The sequence below is a fragment of the Rhipicephalus microplus genome, chromosome 3, assembly GCF_043290135.1.
Source record: "Rhipicephalus microplus isolate Deutch F79 chromosome 3, USDA_Rmic, whole genome shotgun sequence".
Lineage (NCBI taxonomy): Eukaryota > Metazoa > Arthropoda > Arachnida > Ixodida > Ixodidae > Rhipicephalus > Rhipicephalus microplus.
Window position 1 is genome coordinate 23,532,608 of NC_134702.1, and position 22,379 is coordinate 23,554,986.

Consider the following 22,379-nt stretch of genomic DNA (forward strand, 5'->3'; position numbering starts at 1 on the left):
GCGCGTCTCTCAAACTTAACCATCTTCAATGTTTCCGTTCTATACTGCTCAGTCATCTTTTCTCTGGGTTTCTTTTCTCTGTGGCATGACGGAACAGGTTGCGGTTAATTCTTTAACTTGAAGCACGATGGCATTTTGTATAGTTCGTACCTGCAATGTACATTATTGTTAGAATTTCCCCTTTTTGTGTTGTTTGTGCTTGACATGATAAGACGCATGGCTTAGTTTTACGACTCGTGTCCCATATGCATGTCGCTGCGATTGAAGCGAGGAATTACTTTTACATTAGGTTCAACACGCTTTCGGTTTTCGTGGATAGATTGTGTATGAAGTGCAGAAAACAGAACCTTTTCACTAAAAAATATTACAAAGCGAAGATAACGACTCCGTAATGAGCGCATGGCAAGCGTTGCTATTGTCCATCTTCTCTTAAATTAATCAATCAATTCCTTCTTCACAAACAATTTTCGTCTTGCTTTGTCATTAAGCATTCGCCCCTAAGCATATCTTGCCCGTCAGCGCATAATGCTAAGCTCCATTGCCAATCGCGATTCCCTCGACGGCAGCACATCGGTTGCTCAATTCCCTATTGAAACGATCCGTATGCGATGTCCAATAATTCCGTATGTTTCCGTATGAATACATATGTTTCCTATATATTTTCCATATATTTCCGTAAGATTCTTACGGAAACATGCGGAATTATTGGACATCGCATACGGATCGTTTCAATAGGGAAGATCTGCACATTTAACGTGACAGTGCTCGACATCGTGAACTGGATTCGCAAAAATACACTGACAGTCGCAGGCTGAGCCACTTCAACAACATTTACGCACAGTGTCTCTGTGTGTGTATAGGTGTGTGAGGATAGGGGAAAATGCAACAAATGGAGTCGTAATACAAACTACAGCAGCCGCGGTGCTGCCATTGCATTTCCTGCTGCACACCTCTTACCGCGCAAATACGGGGTCAACGGTCTGTCGTGCCAGCGAACCACAGGTGGCGCGACAGGCGTTAATCCGCGTGTCAAGTTGCAGATGTTAAATAGGCCTAGCTGCGTTCAAAAAGCAACTCTCGTACAGTGCTCTTGTTTTTTTTTTTCATTTAAAACTCAGCAGACTCAGAGTTCACATGCTACGCCACTGGAGCATCCGGACTCCAATTCGCTGTAGGCTGACGAAGATATGTATAGCTGACATGGTCGATATTCAATTTTCCAGCTGTGAACGCGTCTGCAGTTCTGCTGATCGCTAAATTGGTTCTCGCGACGTTGTCACGTGGCCGCGTTCGGATGAGTCGGCAATGAAAGACCACTCTTGTATCGATTTCTATAGGTGCACTTTAGAGCAACTCCGTTTCAGAGAACGCCGATAGTTTCAAGGAAGCCCCATTTAAGAGATCCCCGAGATGCGAAATCACGATTGTTTATCCTCTGTAAGAACGACGATCTTATTACCAGACGTGCCGCACTCGGGCACACCAGAATAATTTCGTTGATCACACGAGAATTTCTAGAGTGGCCCTAAATCTGCATGAGAGCAAACAGCGCCAGATATGGGACGATCATAGAACGAACGACAGACATCAGGGCCTGTCTGTCGTTCTATAGGATCATCCCGCTGTTAGTTCCTGTCTTAATGAAGCACTAACCGGCGCCTTTATGTGAACCCGCGCTTTGAATCTACATATGCGATCCGTTTGGACGCAACTAAAATGGAGTTACGCATGCCACAACTAGCTGATTCACTGACGTCACTGATTCACAGAGTGTTTTCGATGCTCCCTTCGCGGCCACTAGAAAGGCGTAATGTTACACCACCTGCAGCGCAGGTGTCGACAAGCTGATCAGGGCCACGGGACTGCGTGCACGGATTTCCGTGATCCAGCCACCTTTGTGCGCTCACGTCTCAATCGTTGTTGATGAGGGGGAAAAAATGAAAAGGAAAAGATGGTGGCGGGGCATCGCTTTTCCGTTCCTCTCCGACTGCGGTCGTGCAGAGGACACGTACACACTGCGGTCGTCTCATGCGTCCGGTCGACAAATCCGATCGGATACGCGGAGAAGAAAAAAAAAAAAAGAAACGTCGCACGAGCCCCGTGAAACATCCGGTCGCGAATGTGCTCCGTGACACAAGTGACACAGTGATCGTCGTCTACGTGCTACATCCATCAAAGCCCGTTGCGACAAGGCGACGCGTGTGGCGGGTTCACGTGACTACATGAAGGAAGTGGCCGATGAATCAAGACGACGGTGTATAGGATTCGGGTTGAATCGGGCGTTGGAGTAGAATCGACTAAATTGGTAATTCGTATACTGGGGAGCTTTTACATCTAAAAAAAAATCGCAATGTTATTGTGAAAGACGCCGTACCGAAGGGCTTCGGAAATTTCGACCACCTGGGGTTTCTTAACGTGCACCCAAATCTATACGTACACGGGCCTCTATCATTCTGCATTCATCGAAATTCGGCCGCCGTAGTCGTGTTTTGAGCACACCTTCCAGAGTAAGGGCAAAATTTCGGTGATCCACTAATACAGCGTCAATCAAACCGACCAGTTTACGATCTCTCACAGCGTATACTCACTCAGTCACTCCCTCACCTTCCCAGGACGACGCTCGAGCCCAGGAGAAGTAAGAGTGAACTTGTAACAAAAATTTGAGTTTGACAAATTAATCACGTCGATACCCAGACGAACCAATAGGCATGGGCAGGGCATAAACAAAGGCAAGATGACGTCCTTTCATACAGACTAACAGACTGGATTCCAAGGCAAGGCAAAAACACGCGAAGGGGAAACAGAAAGGTCGATGAGATTAAGAAGCTTGCAGGTATAGAGTGGCTGCGGCAAGCACACGACTGTGCTAATTGGCGGAACACAGGAGATGCCTTTGCCCTAAAGTGGGTGCTATTAGTGATATTGAAGAAAACCTAGGTCCACTTGGCATTGCATTATTCACGCACACATTCACAGACGCATACACGTGCACGTAAGAACACACCTCAAACAGCACTGTCGCGGGGAGCGTTTTTCCGTGTAAGCGTGCGTGAATGTGTGCGTGAGTGACGCAATGCCTAGTTGCGCCAAGTCTTCTTCAATATACGAGCTGCCGACTAGCCCAACAGCAATAGTCAGTGATGACAATAAATGTCGCGCTAGAAATTCTCACTGGTTCGAGAACAAATGCTCGCCATAACTGAGTAAAACGGTTTCATCCGACGTTATGTCTCCGAGGTGAACACAGAGGCTTGATTTAAGCTGTACGCCAACAATGGTTTCACTTTAACGAGCCATATCAAAGCGCATGGGAAGGTATAAAACCGTGCACTATAGGTAGGTTTTCCTTCTATTTCTGGATGCGTTTTTTCGAAAGGTTCGCTTTCTCTGGCTTTCAGCTCCAGGACGCCGACGACTCGTACGGCATCCTCCGCGAATCCGGCTTCGACGACCGATTCAGGGTAAGTCCGCGTCTGTGTAGTCTACGACCGAGCGTGTTCCACGGACGTCCAGGTATTGTGACGTCGAGGTGATACGACGTATAGTCGTCGCATCAGGTGATGGCTCTAGTTTCCTTTCTCTCTTTTCTTTTTGAAACGTTTGCGACAGCGACGACTATGACGATAACAGTACAACAAGCGACACTGTAACGCAATACACCGTGTTCAATATGTGTCGACGGACTGGTTGTCCATTTTCCACAGTAACCTTTTAGCACTACAAAGCGGCACGGGAAAGATGACAGGACATTGTGATACACTCAACTCAACCTCGCGTTGGGCTTGACTTCGACAAAAACTAAGCGACAATACTGGGAGAGAAACACTAACTGCACACTGACGGGGGAGAGCGTGGTTACGTTGTACTGACGTGGTGAACTCACGCAATGAACAGAAGTCGTCCCAGCAGGCTTATCGCCGGTGGCGTGGCATTTTGCGAACGCGAGAACGGTGCGCTGTGTAGCCATGCGCTCTCGTTAGAGATCAGAGATTTCTAGAAATCTTCTTCACTTGATTGTACTACGCTACTTGGCACATAAATATTACAGCATCGGTGTACTAGTATGTGTGACCTGCTCCAGATGCAGGTGGAGCCAATGCGTTGCAGTCTGACAGGCATACCGCTGCCCTTCGTGGCACTGGCAACGAGTGATTGTTGCTCAAGGTATGGACAATGAAGGAATAAATTCCGGAGCAAGCAAGTAAACTGTGTCTCAAGTGAAATAATCAGATGGCTCGAATGCGCCATGCGTGCGGTGCTGATACACGCAATTTAAACGGGCGTGTTGTTTAGCTTGTCCATTACTTATCACAAGTTCAAGCCACACAACAAACATCTACTGCGTACGATTAATGATGCTCTTATGACTGCTTTTCTTTGAGGCATACTGAACTGCTTCATCCACACTTAGAAAAAAAAGAAATTGAATATTAATGCAGATGACACTGTGATGTGCTGAATACATCTGAGTGAAACAGTAAAATGATAGAATCAAAGAACATGACACACAAACACGACAAACCACGACACGTGTCTTGCCTTCACGTGCGGTACTATTCGTAACCTTTCCAACTCCTATTTCTATACTGCACAAGGGGGTAGAAAGCCATAATTCGGCGTCTGGTTGACTTTCCTATCTATCTATCTATCTATCCAGTTATCTATATATATATATATACATATATATATATATATATATATATATATATATATATATATATATATATATATATATATATATATATATATATATATATATATATATATATATATATATCTTATGCATTCTTAGTTTCTCGATTTATTGAGTGGAGTCCCTTTACTCGTCCCACTCTCCTTTCTTTATACCAATCGATCCTCCGGTGAAATTTCCTCTTCGGGCTCCTTTGGCATCTTCCGGCAACTCAATGCTGCAATGCTGCTATGTTCAATTAATGGTTGATGGCTACTTGATTGCATGCCAGAGATTTAGGGAACGAAAGAGAGAAAGTGAAAGCACTGGTGCAACACCCTTGTTCACCTTTCTTTTACCAAACCCCCCGTCCCTATCATTGTCAGAAGCCGAATCGCAAACCTAGTGGCGACCTAGGAGGAAACCGGCGCCAGCAGCAGGGGAGTCGTCCCTCGTCCAGGCCCCAAGGAAGTTCGCGACCCGGAGGCTCCTCTCCCTCTTCTTCCGGTCCCCGAGGCTCCCGACCGAACCCAGGCAGAGATTCCCCTCGAGGTGATGCTGGATCCTCGCGCCCACGTGACTTCCCGAAAAATGACGAAGGCCCGCGAGACTCTCCCCGAAACGATCGTGATCCCTCCCGGTTGTCCGGTGGCTCGCTTTCGCGTCCGCATGACAGAGACCGTGGTTCCCCCTCTTCCGCACGTCGTCCTCAACACGATGATGATGACGACGACGACGACGATGACTTCCCGCGATTGGACGGCGGGTTCTCGAGACCTCATGATTTTCCACGAAATGGCGATAATCAGCAGGAGTCTTCCCGAAACGATCGTGGTCCTTCCCAGTCACGCGGCGACTCACCTTCGCGTCCCCAAGACCGAGACCGGGGTTCATCCTCCTCCGGGCGTCGTCCCCAGCACGGTAACTTCCCGCGCGGTGATGGCGGCTCCTCGCGTCCTCACGACATCCCGCGCGATGACGACGATGGGCGAGAGTCTTCCCGAAACGATCGCGGTCCATCCGATTCCCCCGGTGGCTCGGCTTCGCGTCCTCGGGATCGAGATCGTGGTTCATCCTCTTCCAGACATCGTCCGCAACACGAGGACGAGCACCCGTCTCGAGGTCAGGGCAGTCGTGACGAAGAAGGCTTCCGAGGTCGACCAGAGTACCCCCGAGGCCCCCATAACTCTGGTGATCCTCTCAGAGGAACTAATCGTCGCGAAGAATTCCCTCATCGCGAACGTGTGCCCAGTCCTGGGGACTTCGTAGTTTCCACTGGAAACCAGCAGGGGCCACGCGGCAACTCACCGACCCAAGGCTTCCAAGGACCCCAGCGCTTCCCCACTAATCAGGAGTCTCGTGACCCTCAGCGACGCTATCCCGAAGGCCCCCAGCGTAACCTAGGTCCCGACCAGCTGTCTGGCCCCGAGCAGTTGATCCCCGGACCCCAGCAAGTCTTCCCAATTCCTGAGCCACAACCGTTTCCGCGTGACCAAGGGTTTTCTGGAGGTTCCCAGCAGACCTCGCGTACTGGAGGGCTGTCCCGTCCCCAGGAGTTCCCCCGTGGCCAGGGGTTGCCAGACGGTAGGCTGACACTTCTTGCAAGATTATATAAGTAGGCCCATGCTACACAAAGTCCATAGATATTTCTCAGAACAAAATCTTCTTAGTTCGCAAAAAATCTTGCTCCGGGACTAACGTCTATACAGGACTGCCTGCTATCTTTTCGTTTGAGCTGACCGAGAGGCTAGCAAATCGAATCGCAAATGCGAATTGATCAAAAATTCGAAGGACACGGAACATCTGCTAGCCTCTTATGGTTAGCTCTGGTAGCTTTGAATCCGCCCAGTATAAGCGTTGGGTTCTGTTTCCGGACCATGACAAAATTTCCGTCACCTCGAATGCCTTCCCTCTGGGAGTCCCATGTGACCTTCCTTTGTGGATTCGGCTAGCGCGGCCGTGAATTCGGCCTGCAACCCCTGTAAATACGCCTGAAAATAGGGAAGGAATTATTTCACAATACAAGAAGGTACAGACGGAATCACAATTGTCTAGAGCGCCCAGCCGGCGGCTTCAGCTGCCGTTTTCAGCGGAAATATGCCAAGACTGGCACCGTAATGAAACTACATGCTAGTATACTACATGCTAGGTCCTTCTGCTATATTTCAAGCATAAAAAGAAGCTTTTAGCTATAACGTGAGGTAGCCGCTGCAGAGAGCAACAAAACTCACAGCCGTGTGCTCCAAGTGTGATTCCGTCTGCGCAAACAAACGAAACGCGGAAAGCTGGGAGGCACTGCACACCTGACAAGTACACGAAGTCTAACGGTTACCCATGTCTCAATGAACAGCACTACTGTGAAAATCCATGGCATCTTCTTTTCTTTTTGTGCGTTAGCTTAGGAATAAGTGGCCACAGTAACAAGAACCTTTGGTTTAGGGTTGTCTAGAAGAACGCCTCGCAGGAAACAGATGTACAACAGCTACTTGATAGTTTTCTTGTAAACGTACGGAAGTCGCATGTCACACTTCATAGGCCTTTGTAGAACTGTAGAAATACTCATTTCGTAGACTCCCCGCCATAAGCAGCACGTAAATGACAGGAAGAAAACGGGGAGAGATTGTAAAGGGAGTGAAACCAATGTGCGCGCACGCAGTAAAAGAAGAGCTTTCACTGCGTACTTTATCTTGGCCTCAGTGTGGCATTGAAAGCCCCTATATTGATGTGCCCTCCTGTCGAATACCTTACTCCTGTCGAATTACTTCCTGTCGAATACCTTCGAATGCAAGCATTATTACATTCGGTTATTGGGGTTACTACGTGGTATGAAGACATACACATATAAACAAATATAGAAGACAAAGAGGGCATAGGACAGCTGGCAACTTCCACCGGGGTGAGCATGACGTTTGTTCACTCTTTTGTAAAGACAGGACTGCAATACCCAAATGAGAGCAAACACGGAGCATTGTAAATCAGAAACAGAACAAATGTGTCTGACTGGAAACAAAAACACTATAAGAATGCTCGAATCTAATCCAACATTTAGTCTGGGAAAATAAAGCCGAACTCGTCACTGCAGGTTTATATGCACAGCTTTGCACTGACGCCAAAGGCTGAGGGCGTCATATTGAATTGTAGACGTCGTGCTTATACCTACAATAATATTTAATTGTCGTTTTACATCAATATAAAGACACAAGTTGAATTTTAGGAGCTGCTTGGCCAGTCAAAAGCCATTTAGTGTTTCTTGAGCAGCGAGCCACACTGATAATCTCGGGGGCTGCGTTCCGCACAGTGCAAGTTCCACGGCCGCCCACCATGTGCCACCACATGCCTACGCCCCGCAATTTTGTGGAAGTCAAACCAGTAGTGGCCAAATCAAAATTGAATGTGACATTTTATCATTCTAGTTCTTATTAGGAACCGGCGAACTAAGGACTTTTAACAGGTACTTAAAAAACACGGCTACCATAACATTTTTTTTCGGTTGCGTAACCACTTACGGTGTACACTGCCCGCAAACACATAGCCTTTGAGATCGGCTAGTGTTGTGATGAGGGTGTGTTGGTATGGAATCTCTAGAAAATGTTGTAGCGCACAGAAACTAAGATACATTGAAGACGTATACACACACGGAGCTACACTTCGAACCATCTTTTTTCCAGGTTCCACGTGTTATAGTTCTCCTAGCATACGACAGTGGTTTAATAATTAGCATGACATAGAGATATGCGTGTCTAAGTACTTCTGTGTAAACAGGAGGTTGCCCGAAAGGAAAAACTATTAGGGCATCCAGTAAGTATTTCGTATCAGTATACTGGAAGAACAAGCGAGTCAGCCTTTGAAGGTGAAGGCGAGATAGGCAATTATTAACCTATGTTGAGCTCAAGAGGAGCAGGCGGCTACTTTCGTAGAAGAATGGGAAAAGTAAGTGGCAGCGCATAGCGCGACCACACTGAAGCTAAGAAATATCGTCTCGACGCGGGATATCCAAGTCAAAGCACACTCCCACTGCATGATAAATTACGATGGCCCCTACAGCTATGATCGACTGGTACTCAGAGGTCACGTGTTGTACCTATTACTTCCGGGTAAATAACGAAAGTGATTGTTCCGTGGAGACCCCTGTAGGTGAAAATGTTGCAACTGGTTCCAGCTAAAACCAAGCTGTTTCCAGCAGGCCAACAGATCCCAGCAATCGAAGCAGCTGGCTCCTGTTACATGCCAACTTGAAACCTATTGGTGCTATGACTGATTGCTCTGTTCTTTTATTATGTTGCATTAGATGTAAATGGACTCACTAATGAATCAACTTGGAAACTACTCGTGTCATATCCAATTGTGCTAAAGGTATCTGGACTCATTCGAGATGTAACAGAGAACCAACTTGTACCATGGACAGTTGTAAAGGAAGTATAAATACACTTGGAATCCTACGCGAACCTTAAACCGTTAAAAGGTGTTTTAATAGAAGTGATCAGCACAGCAAAGCGTTCTTGTGGTAACTGAACTTTACTCTTATGGCATGTGATGACAGACTGTGGCACCCAAGTACGCGTTGAGCATGGAAGGTTACATGTGCGTACGCCTTTGTGTTTGTGTGTGTTTGCTTGTTTACCCGATGGCCGCAGGAATTGGCCTCGGTGGAGTCTCTGGTCCAGGGCGTGGGTGAGGTGGTCCGTCGCTGCAACTACGTGCGCTCCTTCGTTGACTGGCCGAGGCACAGCCGCGTGTGCGCGCCTATCTGGAACGCCTTCCAGGACCTACCACACCTAACGACGCCACCGTCCTTGTACGAGAACCCGGCTACCGGATACTTCCAGCTGATTGCATTCGGGCAGAGAAAGAGGAAGTGAACTCCGCTCACCAAATGTCGACCGTCGTCCCCACGTCAAAGACCACACCCTCATGCAAAACGTTTAGCTTAGTTTCATTTTTCTAGGGTGTTCTTATTTTTTACTTGTACTTTTATGACCATGTGCAGTACGGTTCAAGGGGATCCTTAACGCTGAGAGATGGTACGGAAGCCTAAGGTCTGTAGCTTTGCGATGTGTATAAAAGCACTCCCGCCTACACCACGGGATACAAGACGCTATAAGGGATGTTTTGCAGACGTACAACATTCACTTAGACGCTAGGTGGTCCCCTAAAGATGTGACCGTTTACACAGCAGTGTAATTGCATTTGATCAAGCCTTTCACTACGATTCCTCGTGCCATGTTACGCACGCTAACGTATACTGTCGAGTATGATCTAATCGCGTGTGCACTGTGCCAACATTGGCGAATTCCGAGGCTCAAGCTCGTTAGCCGCTGCTCACAAACAGGTGTGAATCTTATCATCGCCATGGGTTTCGCGTATGGCAAATTTTTGCTGTAGTGTTTCGTTTACCTGCTAGGGAAGCATTATCTTACGAGATTGTCTCTCTTGTCATTATGTGCTCAAGTGCCAATGTTACTGATGTGAAGGAGAACAGGAAAAGAAAAAAAAATCAGAAGCAAATGCGTGGTTTGACGTTTATGTACTGATTCAAAGAGACGGACGGCGTTTCGTTTGCAAAGTAGACGCTTTCGGAAGCTTCTTTTTTTTTCTTTTTTATTAAAAAGAAGTTGTGGTATCGAAAATGTGCCGAGCGGACGGAAAGTGGAGGGACTCACGATGTTTGCAGCGAATCTCCTAACAAATTGCTTGCATATACAAATCGTTGCTTTGACAGACCTTGTTATGTGTTCCCATGTGAAGCTATAACTTTAGTATTTAACTGTGCCTTTTGTTGCCCAAAAGAAGTGGGACCAGAAGAAAGCATAGTGGATACATCGTGTGGTTGACTTTCTGAACTGTTCAATTCTTTGTACGCGCTTCTTAATGAGTGAATGCTAACGCCTCTCATCTGTCGAAAAAAATTAGCATAGAGCGTTCTCCTCATTAAACACCTTTTTCTTCTTCTTCTTAAACTAATGCGCCAACGAGAAATCGGACGTGAAGCCATTATTGGTTCTTCTTTGGTTAGGCTAACTGTTTCGAGGTGGTCAGTTAACTCTTGATGTACAGAAGCACCTGATGAAAGTGCACACAAGTGATGGCTATTCATATTTAGTTCCTTTCTTTCTCTCTTTTCTTTTTGCGTGCATATCCTCAAGTATGCAGCAGTGAGGTAATTAATCCGAAGTGAGTGCTGACCCTCCAACAACATTCATATGTGCTAGTACTTATGCTGCAATTCCATATTTCCGTACTCTTCGTTCTGCTGATTGTCAGTACGCAGTAAAAGCGTTACTTAGACGTCATCAGGTTCTCCAGAAATGAGAAGAGCGAAAACCTCCGAGGTAATGTCAGAACACTATACAATACTCCACAATGTACTTTAAGAGGGTGCTATATTATTTTATAATATTATGCTCTCTGTAACGCCGTGCCTTAGAAGTTCTTGTGTGAATGCTTGTCTTGTGTTATACTACAGGTGTACTAAGGCTTAGCCAACGAAAATTTGTACTTATGCGATGAGATTGTTGCAGCATTGGTGGTCACACGAACACGATGTTCTAAACTCCTGCAGTTACCTGACATTTCTGCAAATGCTCAATTTTATTGATTTTGACAATAACAAATCTCACTTTGTACATTTTGCTTACTATTTTTTTAGTTTTGTACCAGTTCTCTTTTTTTTTGCATGCCGCAAATACTTATGCACAGACTTGACAAAAAGCGAGTCGCCTTTGTTCATTGTCAAATTGTTCAATGCTCGTGATAACATTGATAAACATCGATAAGTACTTATAAATCATGATAACAGCCGCACTTGACAGAACAGCCCTACGTTACCGAAAGAACAGAAAGGTACGGTAACGAACGAATACAGTACGCAAACTTTCCTACAAACACAAACTGCGCTGACGCAAATGTGTGCAATCCTAAATACCGTCAACTCAGGCACGCTGGCCGTAATTCGGCGGGACTATGACATTTAAATTACGCAGCCGGGAATGCAGGTGCCGTTTCCAGTACATTGCAATGAATAAATTGCCCACATATCTTCATTACCTTGAACTGCGCGCAATTAATTGGAGACAATTCCCATTAGAAAAAAGGCTGCGAAATTCCATCTCGTAGCACTGACTATTACAAAGGTCATCAACCCCTTCAGTTTCTTGTTCAACAAAGTCAAGGGATGTACGTGCCCGAACATATGCGGGCCCACGGCGCGAGATGGCGCGGCATCCCCACCCAATTTAATACATCGTCTTTACAATGCGTTGTTTTCGTAAGGGCCACAGTATAGTAGGAGGTAGAAAAAGCTGGAGGGAGAAGGGGGCGCTGCGGTAGCACTTTGCCGCCCCACTCCTATATCTAGGAACAAGGCTATTTCATTCCAACGTCAGTAAGAACGGGTAAATTCCAATACTTAATGCTTGGACATCATTCTAGCTAAATTCGTACACATATGTGAAGAGGACTATTTCTGAGACAATCACCCCCTAACCCTTGTCGCACATATTACTTCAATCCAAGGCAAACAAATTCGTGGAGGTTGAAGTCCTATTGGATCGGCGTCAATCGTTATAAAGTCGCCGAAGGGCATTCCATAAGAAGACATTATGCTGTAAGTACGTTCCTGTGATATTCCTTGGCGTTACGGGTTTACATGAAGGCCACAAAGCGCAAAGTCCTGTCATAAATATTCAAGGTTAGTGGTTTTAACTACAGTTTTTCTTGGTTGTGCTCTCATAGTCCGTTGTCCCTACTAACTTTTCTAGGGGGGGAGCTTTGCTTTTATATTCGACCTGACGTTGAAATTACGAATAGAAATTTTATATATCTTTCACAATCTCCAAGACATCGTTGATATTTATAAAGTCCCAACTAAAGCAGTTTGCTGTCAGCCATTTATTTACGTTCTTCCGATCTTCCTATGCCTCTTCTTTCACTCGCCTCCACTTTGCCGCCTCCTCCAGCTGGTGCCCTTGGATCACTACATCATCCCAGGCTCCCGTTTCCATCTCTCCATAGATGGTGTGGAAGTACGTTTGAGAGGGACACCTCTTCGACTTTGCCCCGAGGTCCCTCGCAATATATGATCTTCAGTATACCTTGTTGCTTCGCGATCTTCGTGACGAAGTAAGGACTAGCAAATGAAGACTTCAAGTCGAGTCCTTTGCGCCCAAGAGCCGTGCTTTCAGTCTGCACATCGGGGATCTCTGATCGATGACGTGTATCAAAGTTCCTTTTCATTAAATAGTGATATCGTTTTTTTCCACTCTTCCGCCATAGGTTGTTTCTTGCGGATAATCTTGACCACTAAACCAGACTTTACCATTTTCTGAACACGCTGACAAAGCTGTCCTTCCATGACTCCCATTTATCGTGTTTTATGTTTAGCAAAACGCAAGTCAAATTAATGTTTGGCATTGCCAGAAAGACATGCCCGCATATTTCGTATGTTGTCGCAATCTTTGTACCAACGATTCTGTTCACATACACACTCGAATGCTTTCAGACAGCAATCCACACTTGAACCGCCGTCAAAGGCGTCTGGGTTTACCGTTATGTGATTGGTTCTGTCTGATGCCAGCATCGTCAAGAGGGCTTGTTGCTGCTGTACTTGTTGCTTTTGCAACATAGCCAACTGACAAAGCGCGTTCGACCAACTTGTCGTACCAGCGATTGCACCGGATTGGCTTGACAATTGCTTTTCGTTGAAGTTTGGCTTTTTGCAGGTTTCGAAATCCGAGAGAGGTATATTAATCTTCACAGTACCTCTGGCGATGACGTTGCTGATTGGCTCCCTGGAGCTGGTAGCGATGGAATCGATTCGGATCCGTGTTGTCATCTCTTCCGGCCCCGCAACGAAGCTCTCGCTGTCCAGTTCGTAGCCTGCAATCAGCCGACGACCGTCCCGCTCTGTGAGCTAGAAAGTTACCCACATCTTCCGGATCCTGTCGACTGCGCCAAATATAAAGTTCCAACTAAAGCACTTTGCTATCATCCATTTATTTACGTTCCGCTCATCTTTTTCTGCCTCTTCTTCCACTCGCCTCCACTTTGCCGCCTTCTCCAGCCAGTTTCCTTGGATAACTACTATATTAACTGCAGTGCTAGAGCTATAAAGTGCGTTCGTGTGCGCTTGATCAAGCTGTACATGACATAGTATATCATGCACGCCTTATTAAAGCCAGCGTAGTCATCTTTACAGCAGACCTCGGTCAAAATCTTGCATTTCGTTACGTCAGGTATAGCTACACTGTTCAGTTTCACTAAAGTACTTAACGTAATTTTCTTTTTGAAAGAATTATTTGCCAATAAATACTCACTACAAGAGGTATTTGGGTCCTATATGCTTTAGAATTAATGGCTGCTGCGATACATGATTGCCAGCAGAACAGTCCCTACTTTATGTTTGCCTGGTATGAAATTGACGAGCCGATTACTCTCAAAGGACACCACTTGAACTGTGCCAAATGCTATTATGAAGCACAGAACTGCTACAAGTCAACCGTTACAAGTTGATCACGCTGAAATCTGTTATGTGAGCGAACCTTCATGATTGAGAACTTATTCAGTGCACTGAACGAAGTTGCAAAATCGCGAAATTTCATCACGGCAAAAATCTAATGTGCCACAATAGAAGCGCTTCGTATGAGTAGGAATAAACAACTATGTTATACCAACTTTCGAAGATAAAAAGCATAAGTGCGCTAGCGTGGTTTAAAATATAGTTTCCGGCAACTATTGTACGCTTGTGTTCTATGTGAACTTAATACTTTTTGTTATAATCTAATTGAAACAGCGTGTACGAAATGCTTTGTGTTGTTGCGCGTCCTGTTGCAAGTGCCATATTTTTTTCCACTGCAAACATGACTCTACATAAACAGCCAAATATCGTGCCACGCGTGCCTGCTGTGAACAGTCTTCGCCATATAAGTGCCATCTAACCGTGCCATGCTTCGTCTGTACTGTACTACACGTGTAGTGTACAATAAAGATGTCCGGTGAAAGCAAATAAACTTTTCTATGCGTGCTCTCGTTGTTTTCTGTATTGTTTCTGTACTGTTTTCTGCTTGTTTTTTCTATCTCGTTGAAGAGGATGAATGCACCGGAGTGCACCGCACCATCGTAAGTTCCGTAGAGCGTATTAAGGCAGACATATTAGGTAAAATCTGAGTTGCTTGAGTAAATGAGATGAGAAGAAAGAAAAGTAATTTTATTTTGTCCTGCGGAACGTGACTGGGTCACGCACTCAGTTGAGGTGAGGATGCAAATCTTTTCGAGTACATGGAATTAAATTGTTCTAATGTTTCTAGCTGGGCTAGTCGACTAATCTATTAAGTAATTCGAAAGCCTATAGAGTTATCACATATGCCAGCCTCACACATACAAAGTGAAGGGTGCGGCTAACTTGCGAAAGTCACCCCGTTTGATTGATTGATATGTGGGGTTTAACGTCCCAAAACCATCATACGATTATGAGAGACGCCGTAGTGGAGGGCTCCGGAAATTTCGACCACCTGGGGTTCTTTCACGTGCACCCAAATCTGAGCACACGGGCCTAAAACATTTCCGCCTCCATCGGAAATGCAGCCGCCGCAGCCGGAATTCGATCCCGCGACCTGCGGGTCAGCAGCCGAGTACCTTAGCCACTAGACTACCACGGCGGGGCGGTCACCACGTTTGAAGCGAAGGCTATAGGCATTCCACTGAAATATTGCGACATTTTAGTAACGGCTATTCATGACCGACATCCGACAGCACTGACGTAGTGAGATGACCCATTAGTGACTCCATATAGATTACAGCGTTTTTACCTCTGTAATCTTCTTCGCCTGTGGCAGAGCAGCGATGTTTGCTCAAACAGCATGCATGGGCACTGTCATCTGTGTCGCACTCAGAGCTGTTCTGAAACCCCGGCGTTCCCAATTTTGCGGTTTTTCGGGTCACTGACGTTTCTTCCTGTGGTGTTCTCTGTGAGGTTTTCCAAGCAGATCGTTGAGGTTGTCAGTTTACTCGCCTACACTGCTGCGCAGTCTGACCTTCAATTTGCGAAGCAGACGAACGGCTTCGTGATGCTCACGGTTTCTTTAAGCTCACCAATATTCTGCGAAGCTTCGTTTAAAAAAAAAAATCCAGGAACTAAACAAAACTTCTGCATTACAGTCACTAGAACTAAATTTTTTCAGCAGTAGCCAGCTTCATCTAAATCGGTCGAACAGTTCCCTCACCCATCTCAGTTTTACATACACTTAAACTCTTCATTGTCGTTTTTCAGCTTAAGTTTTAATTTAAAAGTATACTTTAACGCACAAACTAAAGTCTGGGCTGAGCTAAAGTTGCCTTGTATGTCTTTACATTGCGGTGTTTGACAACGTAGAACACAGAGATAAAAAATAAACAAAGCTAGAAGCGCCTTTATTTGTACATCTGATCATTGCAATGCTCAACAAATGCCTCCAGCTGAGACAAGTATACTATCGATTGCAGCACACGCATGAATAAAAATAACGACAACATAACAACAGTTGAACAGGGCAGAACTCCGAATGAAGCTTTGTAGGCATCCCAAAAAATACATAACACAAATATAACATCTTCGTTGTTTAAAAAAAAGAAACGTGCAAGAGCAAGCAGGTAACTGTACGTGTAAGAAGCCTCGCCTTCATCACACAGGGATTTAGTGGAATGTGCCAAGCAAGTAACGTTCGAGCGATAGCAAGGGTATAAAGTTTTAAAAACATGTGCAATGCCCAACCAAACCCCCGCCTACGCGTTTTGTGGAGTATATACTCGGTCGGGCAGTGTAAATGTACGAAATAGAACACACACACACATATCTATATTTATCTTCTACCATTTTTGTAACAAGTCGCTCTGTAAACAAATGCGTTGTGCACTCTCAAACTCGATATAAAGCTGCAGAATCTATATGTTCTCAAAAATCAAGACATGGAATGTTTCACTAAAGTGCTTGTTGTAGGGCACGTTTGTTCAAACTCTGAAAAAGTATGTACCCCAATTGCTCCCACTTTCACTGAACGTTAATGTCCCCGACCCATCTACTACGTGCAGTTAGTGCATGTGATTCAGCACGCGCTGATTAGTCGGAGCTGAGAGGTCGGCAAACCAGTCAGCGTCCCCTGAAACAGACAGCGCGCCTAGTCTCGCTGTAGCGCGACAAAGGTGACGAACGCCACCACACATGGACACCCACCAGCTTGCCGAGCTGCAATGGAACATGAGAAATGACCCGCTGCAAGCAGCCCCGCGTACACCCTTATTGGGTACACATATATAATGCAGAGAATAGAACCCCAGCATCTCCAATGCATGGTGTGGCTCAGAGTCCTGAAGAGCAGCCGGCAGTGTATACCCTTATGAAAATGAATTTTGAGAGTCTAATGTGCAGCTAACGCACACCTAATGAGTCACTAAATTGACATTAGACCTGCAAAGCCTCATGTCTCTTAGCATCAGGTGTGGACTCAGATGACAACATGCACCAGGATTTCTGATGATCAAAGTACGCAGACTTTCCAGTGCCTGTCCTAATGTCAAAACACATCACAATGAAAAAAAAATTGCGTTAATTTCTTATAGCCAACAAAAACTCAATTTCTTACTACTAAATGTAATAATCACGGGAATTATAGATCCCAAAACCACTATATGATTATGAAGAATGCCGTAGTGGAGTGCTTCAGAAATTTCAACGATCTGTGATTACTTAACGTGCACCTAAGTCTAATTAAATTACTTGCGATATCGACATTCACGTACATGTTGTTTTTCGGAAATATAAAACACTAAACAGTTTGTATTCCCATAGATTTTTCGATCATGTTTCAGTAAATATAACATTGACATGAAGAGAATGTGTAAATCAGCTACACAATAATAATAATAATAATAATAATAATAATAATAATAATAATAATAATAATCCAAGGTCTCTTATGCATTCACGTAAGACAACTCGAAGGTGATAGCCATCCCTTTCTTATTTCCAATCAGTCTATGTGTTCATCCTGCCGCCCTCCTAAAGCTTTCTGCAACTAATGTGGTTATGCATTGCCTCCCCGGTTAAAGATGCCGTTTTGCGTAGCCAATAAGCCAGCCAGGCAGCCAGCCAGCCAGTCAGCCAGGATTGGGTGCGATGTAATATGACTTTATCATGTGACGCTATAATGACACGTCATCTCGTGGTGATTATTTTTTGCATGCATCTATTGTTCTCTACATTGCAGGATGGTAGACGCTGCCAACGGTCAAATTTTACATTTAATGAGGCATCTATCGATCATGTGCAGATGACAGCAAGCCCCTGATTACGCCCCCGCTTCGTTTGTCTTGTTTCTCCATATTGTACAAACGTTTACCTGGTTAACTAATAGCATCTTCATTTAATCGCACAGGGACACCGCTTCGGTCAATCAACGCAGCGACTAAGCGTCCCGGTGAGCACGGCGGTGCGATATTTGGGCGGCGGTGTCACAAGAACACCCTAAGGGTAGATCACAGCTTCGAAGACGACTTATCATCATCAGAGTCGACGCCTGCGCCGTTGAGAGTTTCGAAGCATTCGTCGCCAGCTGAAGCAGCGTCGTCCACGACTTCGTCTTCCTCGTCGTCCACGGGCAGGCCCAGGGTACCAACCACGGCGAGGTCGACGGTGCTCGTGTACCACAGGTCAGCACGGCGGGTGTCGTACACCAGCGCGCTCTTGTAGACGGTGTGCGAGGGCAGCGGCGGGAAGCAAAACACCGACTCGCCCTGGCTCACAGCCACGGTGCGCGGTACGACGAGCAGGTGCTCGCGGTACGCCGTCGGCTCCATGGTGGCCGTGTCCAGCACGAGCGTGACGCCGTACTCGGCCTCCACGTGCCGCGGCCGAAGCTCGACGCTAGTTCGAAAGTGCGGCGGGTCGCGGCCGTCCAGCACCAGGCGCGACTTGACGCTCCGCTCCAGAGAAGGGCCGCAACGGTCGATGGTGCGAACGTCGTCGCTGAAGTTGAGCGCCACCTGCGGGTTGTCGTGGTGCGCTTCAACAACTCGATTCCGATAACGTTTATTAAGTGTGAATACACTTTATAAGCGACCCCAAACCATCCACCGCCGTCGGCGGCGTCCGCAGTCTTCTCTCTATCTTTAAAAGAAAGAGGACTTGGCGGGCCGCAGCGCGACGCTCTCCTCGCTCGCTGCAGCTGCGCGCGCACCCCTCTCTCTCGCGCACCCGCCTTCTCTCTCAGTCTCCCGTCGAGAGCGGGTCGTGCGATGGATGTCCCGGAGGCAACGCTACCATCTGGATATAAGGCGCGTTACTGACACCGATATATATATATATATATATATATATATATATATATATATATATATATATATATATATATATAGAGAGAGAGAGAGAGAGAGAGAGAGAGAGAGAGGGGGACTGCGGACGCCGCCGACGGCGGTAGATGGTTTGGGGTCGCTTATAAAGTGTATTCACACTTTATATATATATATATATATATATATATATATATAGTGTTTTTTTAAGGCGGAAGGAGAAGGCACATTAAAGACAAAAAGTGACCGTCGGCAGTCAACGCGAGTGATGCAAAAAAGTGACATTGCGGTGACTTCAACCTATACGTCATTGTGGCGTCGTAGGTTCGCGACATGTGACGCCATAACGTCATCCTAGTGACGTCACATAACGTGTCGTCACATGGTGACGTCATCACACAACATCGTCGCTTTGCGTTAGGCGGGCCGATCCCGGAGGCACGTGAAGTACAGAAAGCTTGCAGTGTCTCCGATTTCGGAAGCAAAAACACGCTTAGTTGCAGAAAGCTCTATAGGGAGGGAGCGGGGCGATCAATGCAATCGAATGACAAAAAAAAAAGGCGATAGCTTTTGCTTGAACAAAGCCAGCAAAAGCACGGGACATGAAAAGGAGGAAGGCACGAACACTGCTGGAACTAACAACTGTGACTTAGTTGAACGGAAGCATTTAGCCAGGAAACCTCAGAACGCACGTGCAGCACATCGCCTATCACGTCACCCGGGTTATGATAGAGTGCACTATCGGATTTCTTACTGACCTATCAATAAAGTCACAGTTGTCAGTTCCAGCGGTCTTTGCGTCTGCCCATTTTCCGCACCCCGCGTTTTTCCTGGCTTTCTTCTGGTATCATGAACCAACTGGCGCAGATATCAACTTATCTGAACGACAGCTTTTGGCTTCGATTTCATTTTAGGCAAATGTATAAGGGACCCCGTGGGACATTCATTTATTCACAAAATTACGGAGGCCACTTACGGGTGGAACAGGGACCAGGGAGTTTAGATGGGACGGCAGAAGTGGATGCAGTTCAAAGAAGAATATTGTCGAAATAATCACGCGATGAAAGTGATATATATGGCGCAGTGAGTAGCTAATATGCTTTCTCACCACTGCCACTAAGCGTCGGCCTCCCGCATTAAAAGCCGATGCTCTACCACATCAGCACTAGTTGGGTTAAGACTAAAGCCGCAGTGAAGGGCCCCGATAGATACCATCAGCGTCTTCTAAATGTTGTGAACTCCTATGCGTAGCTACAAACTTACGATTATAATAGCATGGTTCTCGTTGGCAGTGCTCAAGCAGTTGGATACCTGAAACACTTCTGTTAGCGCTTGCCCTCGCGATTCTGGGGTGACGTGTTTTTTAAAAAACAAATACAAGGAACTGTATTTATTTCTCACAATTTCAAGACAGCAAAGATGAGGAACTACGCCTCAACTAACATATTTTCGAAGTAAGTCCCGTGCACCAAGAAAAGCTTTATCCAACCATTCAACCTTCCGTTTTCTTTTTATAAGTTGGCTTCACCGCACGCATTTACACAATGTGGGCAAGCAGCCTTGTGCGGAATTGTCTTAGGTCAATGACGTAGTTGGTTTTTTTTTTTTGTTTTTTTAGTAGGGTGTTACAGATGATGCATGCGGCACTTAGGCAATAGCGAATAAGGTCATCAGACACAACATGCACGTCCGCACAGCTCCCATTGAATCACGGATGGAGCTAGGGAACAAGTACACGAAGCATTGGCATCAGCGTTTCGCCACAATAGAGTGACGTTTTGCAGGGAAAAAAAAAAGAAGAAAAGGCAGTGCAAACGGGCGCATGTCTAGGAATAGCGAGCTCTGACCAGAGAACTTATACATTTGCACCACCCTTCCCCACACCACATCAATATTACGAATAAGACCCTGTAGGATATGACAGGCGACAGCGTGCACAATTAACGTGTTAGTCCCCGTAGAGAGGCCCCCTCACCATTTTTCTCACGTATTTCTCAGAAAGAAACTTTCTTATTCGACAAAAATCTCATACGGCTTCGCAATTTTTTTTTATCAGTGATTGTCCTTCCCTTACATGAATTTTTATCCACATTGCGGTTTTCCACAAAACCCGTGTCCCTCTTACAACTTCCAAGACGCTTCACTGTACAACACACGTGCTTCACCGCAATACAATTCGCGTGTTTCGTCGCATAGCACAACGACAACGCGTAGAAGCTGTCTCTCAAAAAGCGATTGTGGTGCCACCCGCGTTGAAGTTAACTCTTCGTAACGGCTGCTTGAACACACACATCTTTTCAAGCGACATAGCTCTTTGGACTCACGAACCAAACCAAATATTCATTGCGCGCGATAGCCCTTAATTTTAACATATTTATTTTCTACGTTTTTTAAGGTGTGCAAGACACGCGATTGTTAAATTGACGCGAGCGTGTTATGAAGCGTCGAACAATACAGTAGCAACTTGTCGTGCTACCAGCTCAACCATCTTAATTGAAACCAAAACACGCACAACAATGCACACGATCATGCAACTTGAATTTTAGCGCCATGCGCAGTGGAAGTTTCTACACGAAAACATTGCGCAACACAGGGGCCCCGGAAAGAAAGAAAAAAAAAAACTTAATCCGACAGCGTTGTCACGAGTACACACACACCGCACTTACCAATGTGTTTAACGCATTGACTCATTACCGCAAATCATTACAGCATGATGAACAGGTGCCGATACGCAACGCCCATTTGCAAAGACACGAGGCCTTCAGAAATGGGCGCGGCAGCCTCCGCTCAACGGGACCACCTGTTGATTCAGCCTTTTAGGAAAGAAAACATTGCTCAAGCAATTCTTTCGAAAAGCGTGCACTCAGTCTTACCACACTCATATGAGTAGCCATGTTTTCGCCCATTCTTGCATGCAAGCAGCTAATTCACGAGCCAACTGCTCTGACGAGGCTGGATAATCGACGACATGCAAGAACGGAAACAGCAGACGGAAATACGTCACGTGATAGTCGTTTTACAGCGTTGACAGGCGCCGCTCGGTCGTACCACCCATAACTGACAAACACGGAGCCGGTTTCACAAAAATGGCACTTAAAATAATAAAAAAATGTTTCTTTGTTCACATTTTCTTTGCCTGCACTCTCGCGGAGCATCACTGAGCGTAAACAATTGATACATTAACCCTACTCGATATCGAAACCAAAAACGATTGTGTTTAGACATGTCTTGTGTTTAACGCACGCAAAATACTCCCGCGCACGCGGCCGGAACCTGCCGCTTGACTATTTACTGAAAAAAAAACCACATGGCTCTGCGAAGAAACTAACAACTTTCAACGGGTGGTTCATTTTTAGCGAAGCAACGAAGAAACAAGTGCGCGACGAGCGTT

The 22,379-nt window shown here is 45.9% G+C and overlaps 2 protein-coding genes across 2 annotated transcripts; one reads left to right on the forward strand and one right to left on the reverse strand.

Annotated features, from left to right (window-relative positions):
- The first annotated feature begins 676 nt into the window (after positions 1 to 676).
- Positions 677 to 14,691, forward strand: LOC142803634 (uncharacterized). The gene is made up of 3 exons (XM_075889085.1): positions 677 to 3,461; positions 5,059 to 6,256; positions 9,307 to 14,691. Exons 1-3 carry the CDS (start codon positions 3,360 to 3,362, stop codon positions 9,345 to 9,347), a joined length of 1,341 nt encoding a protein of 446 aa, XP_075745200.1. The 5' UTR covers positions 677 to 3,359; the 3' UTR covers positions 9,348 to 14,691.
- A 1,363-nt stretch (positions 14,692 to 16,054) lies between these two features.
- Positions 16,055 to 22,011, reverse strand: LOC119180502 (uncharacterized). The gene is made up of 2 exons (XM_037431638.2): positions 21,862 to 22,011; positions 16,055 to 18,682 (listed from the first exon to the last, which is right to left on the reverse strand). The coding sequence occupies exons 1-2, from the start codon at positions 21,892 to 21,894 to the stop codon at positions 18,176 to 18,178; spliced, it is 540 nt and encodes a 179-aa protein (XP_037287535.2). The 5' UTR covers positions 21,895 to 22,011; the 3' UTR covers positions 16,055 to 18,175.
- Between the last annotated feature and the right edge of the window lie 368 nt (positions 22,012 to 22,379).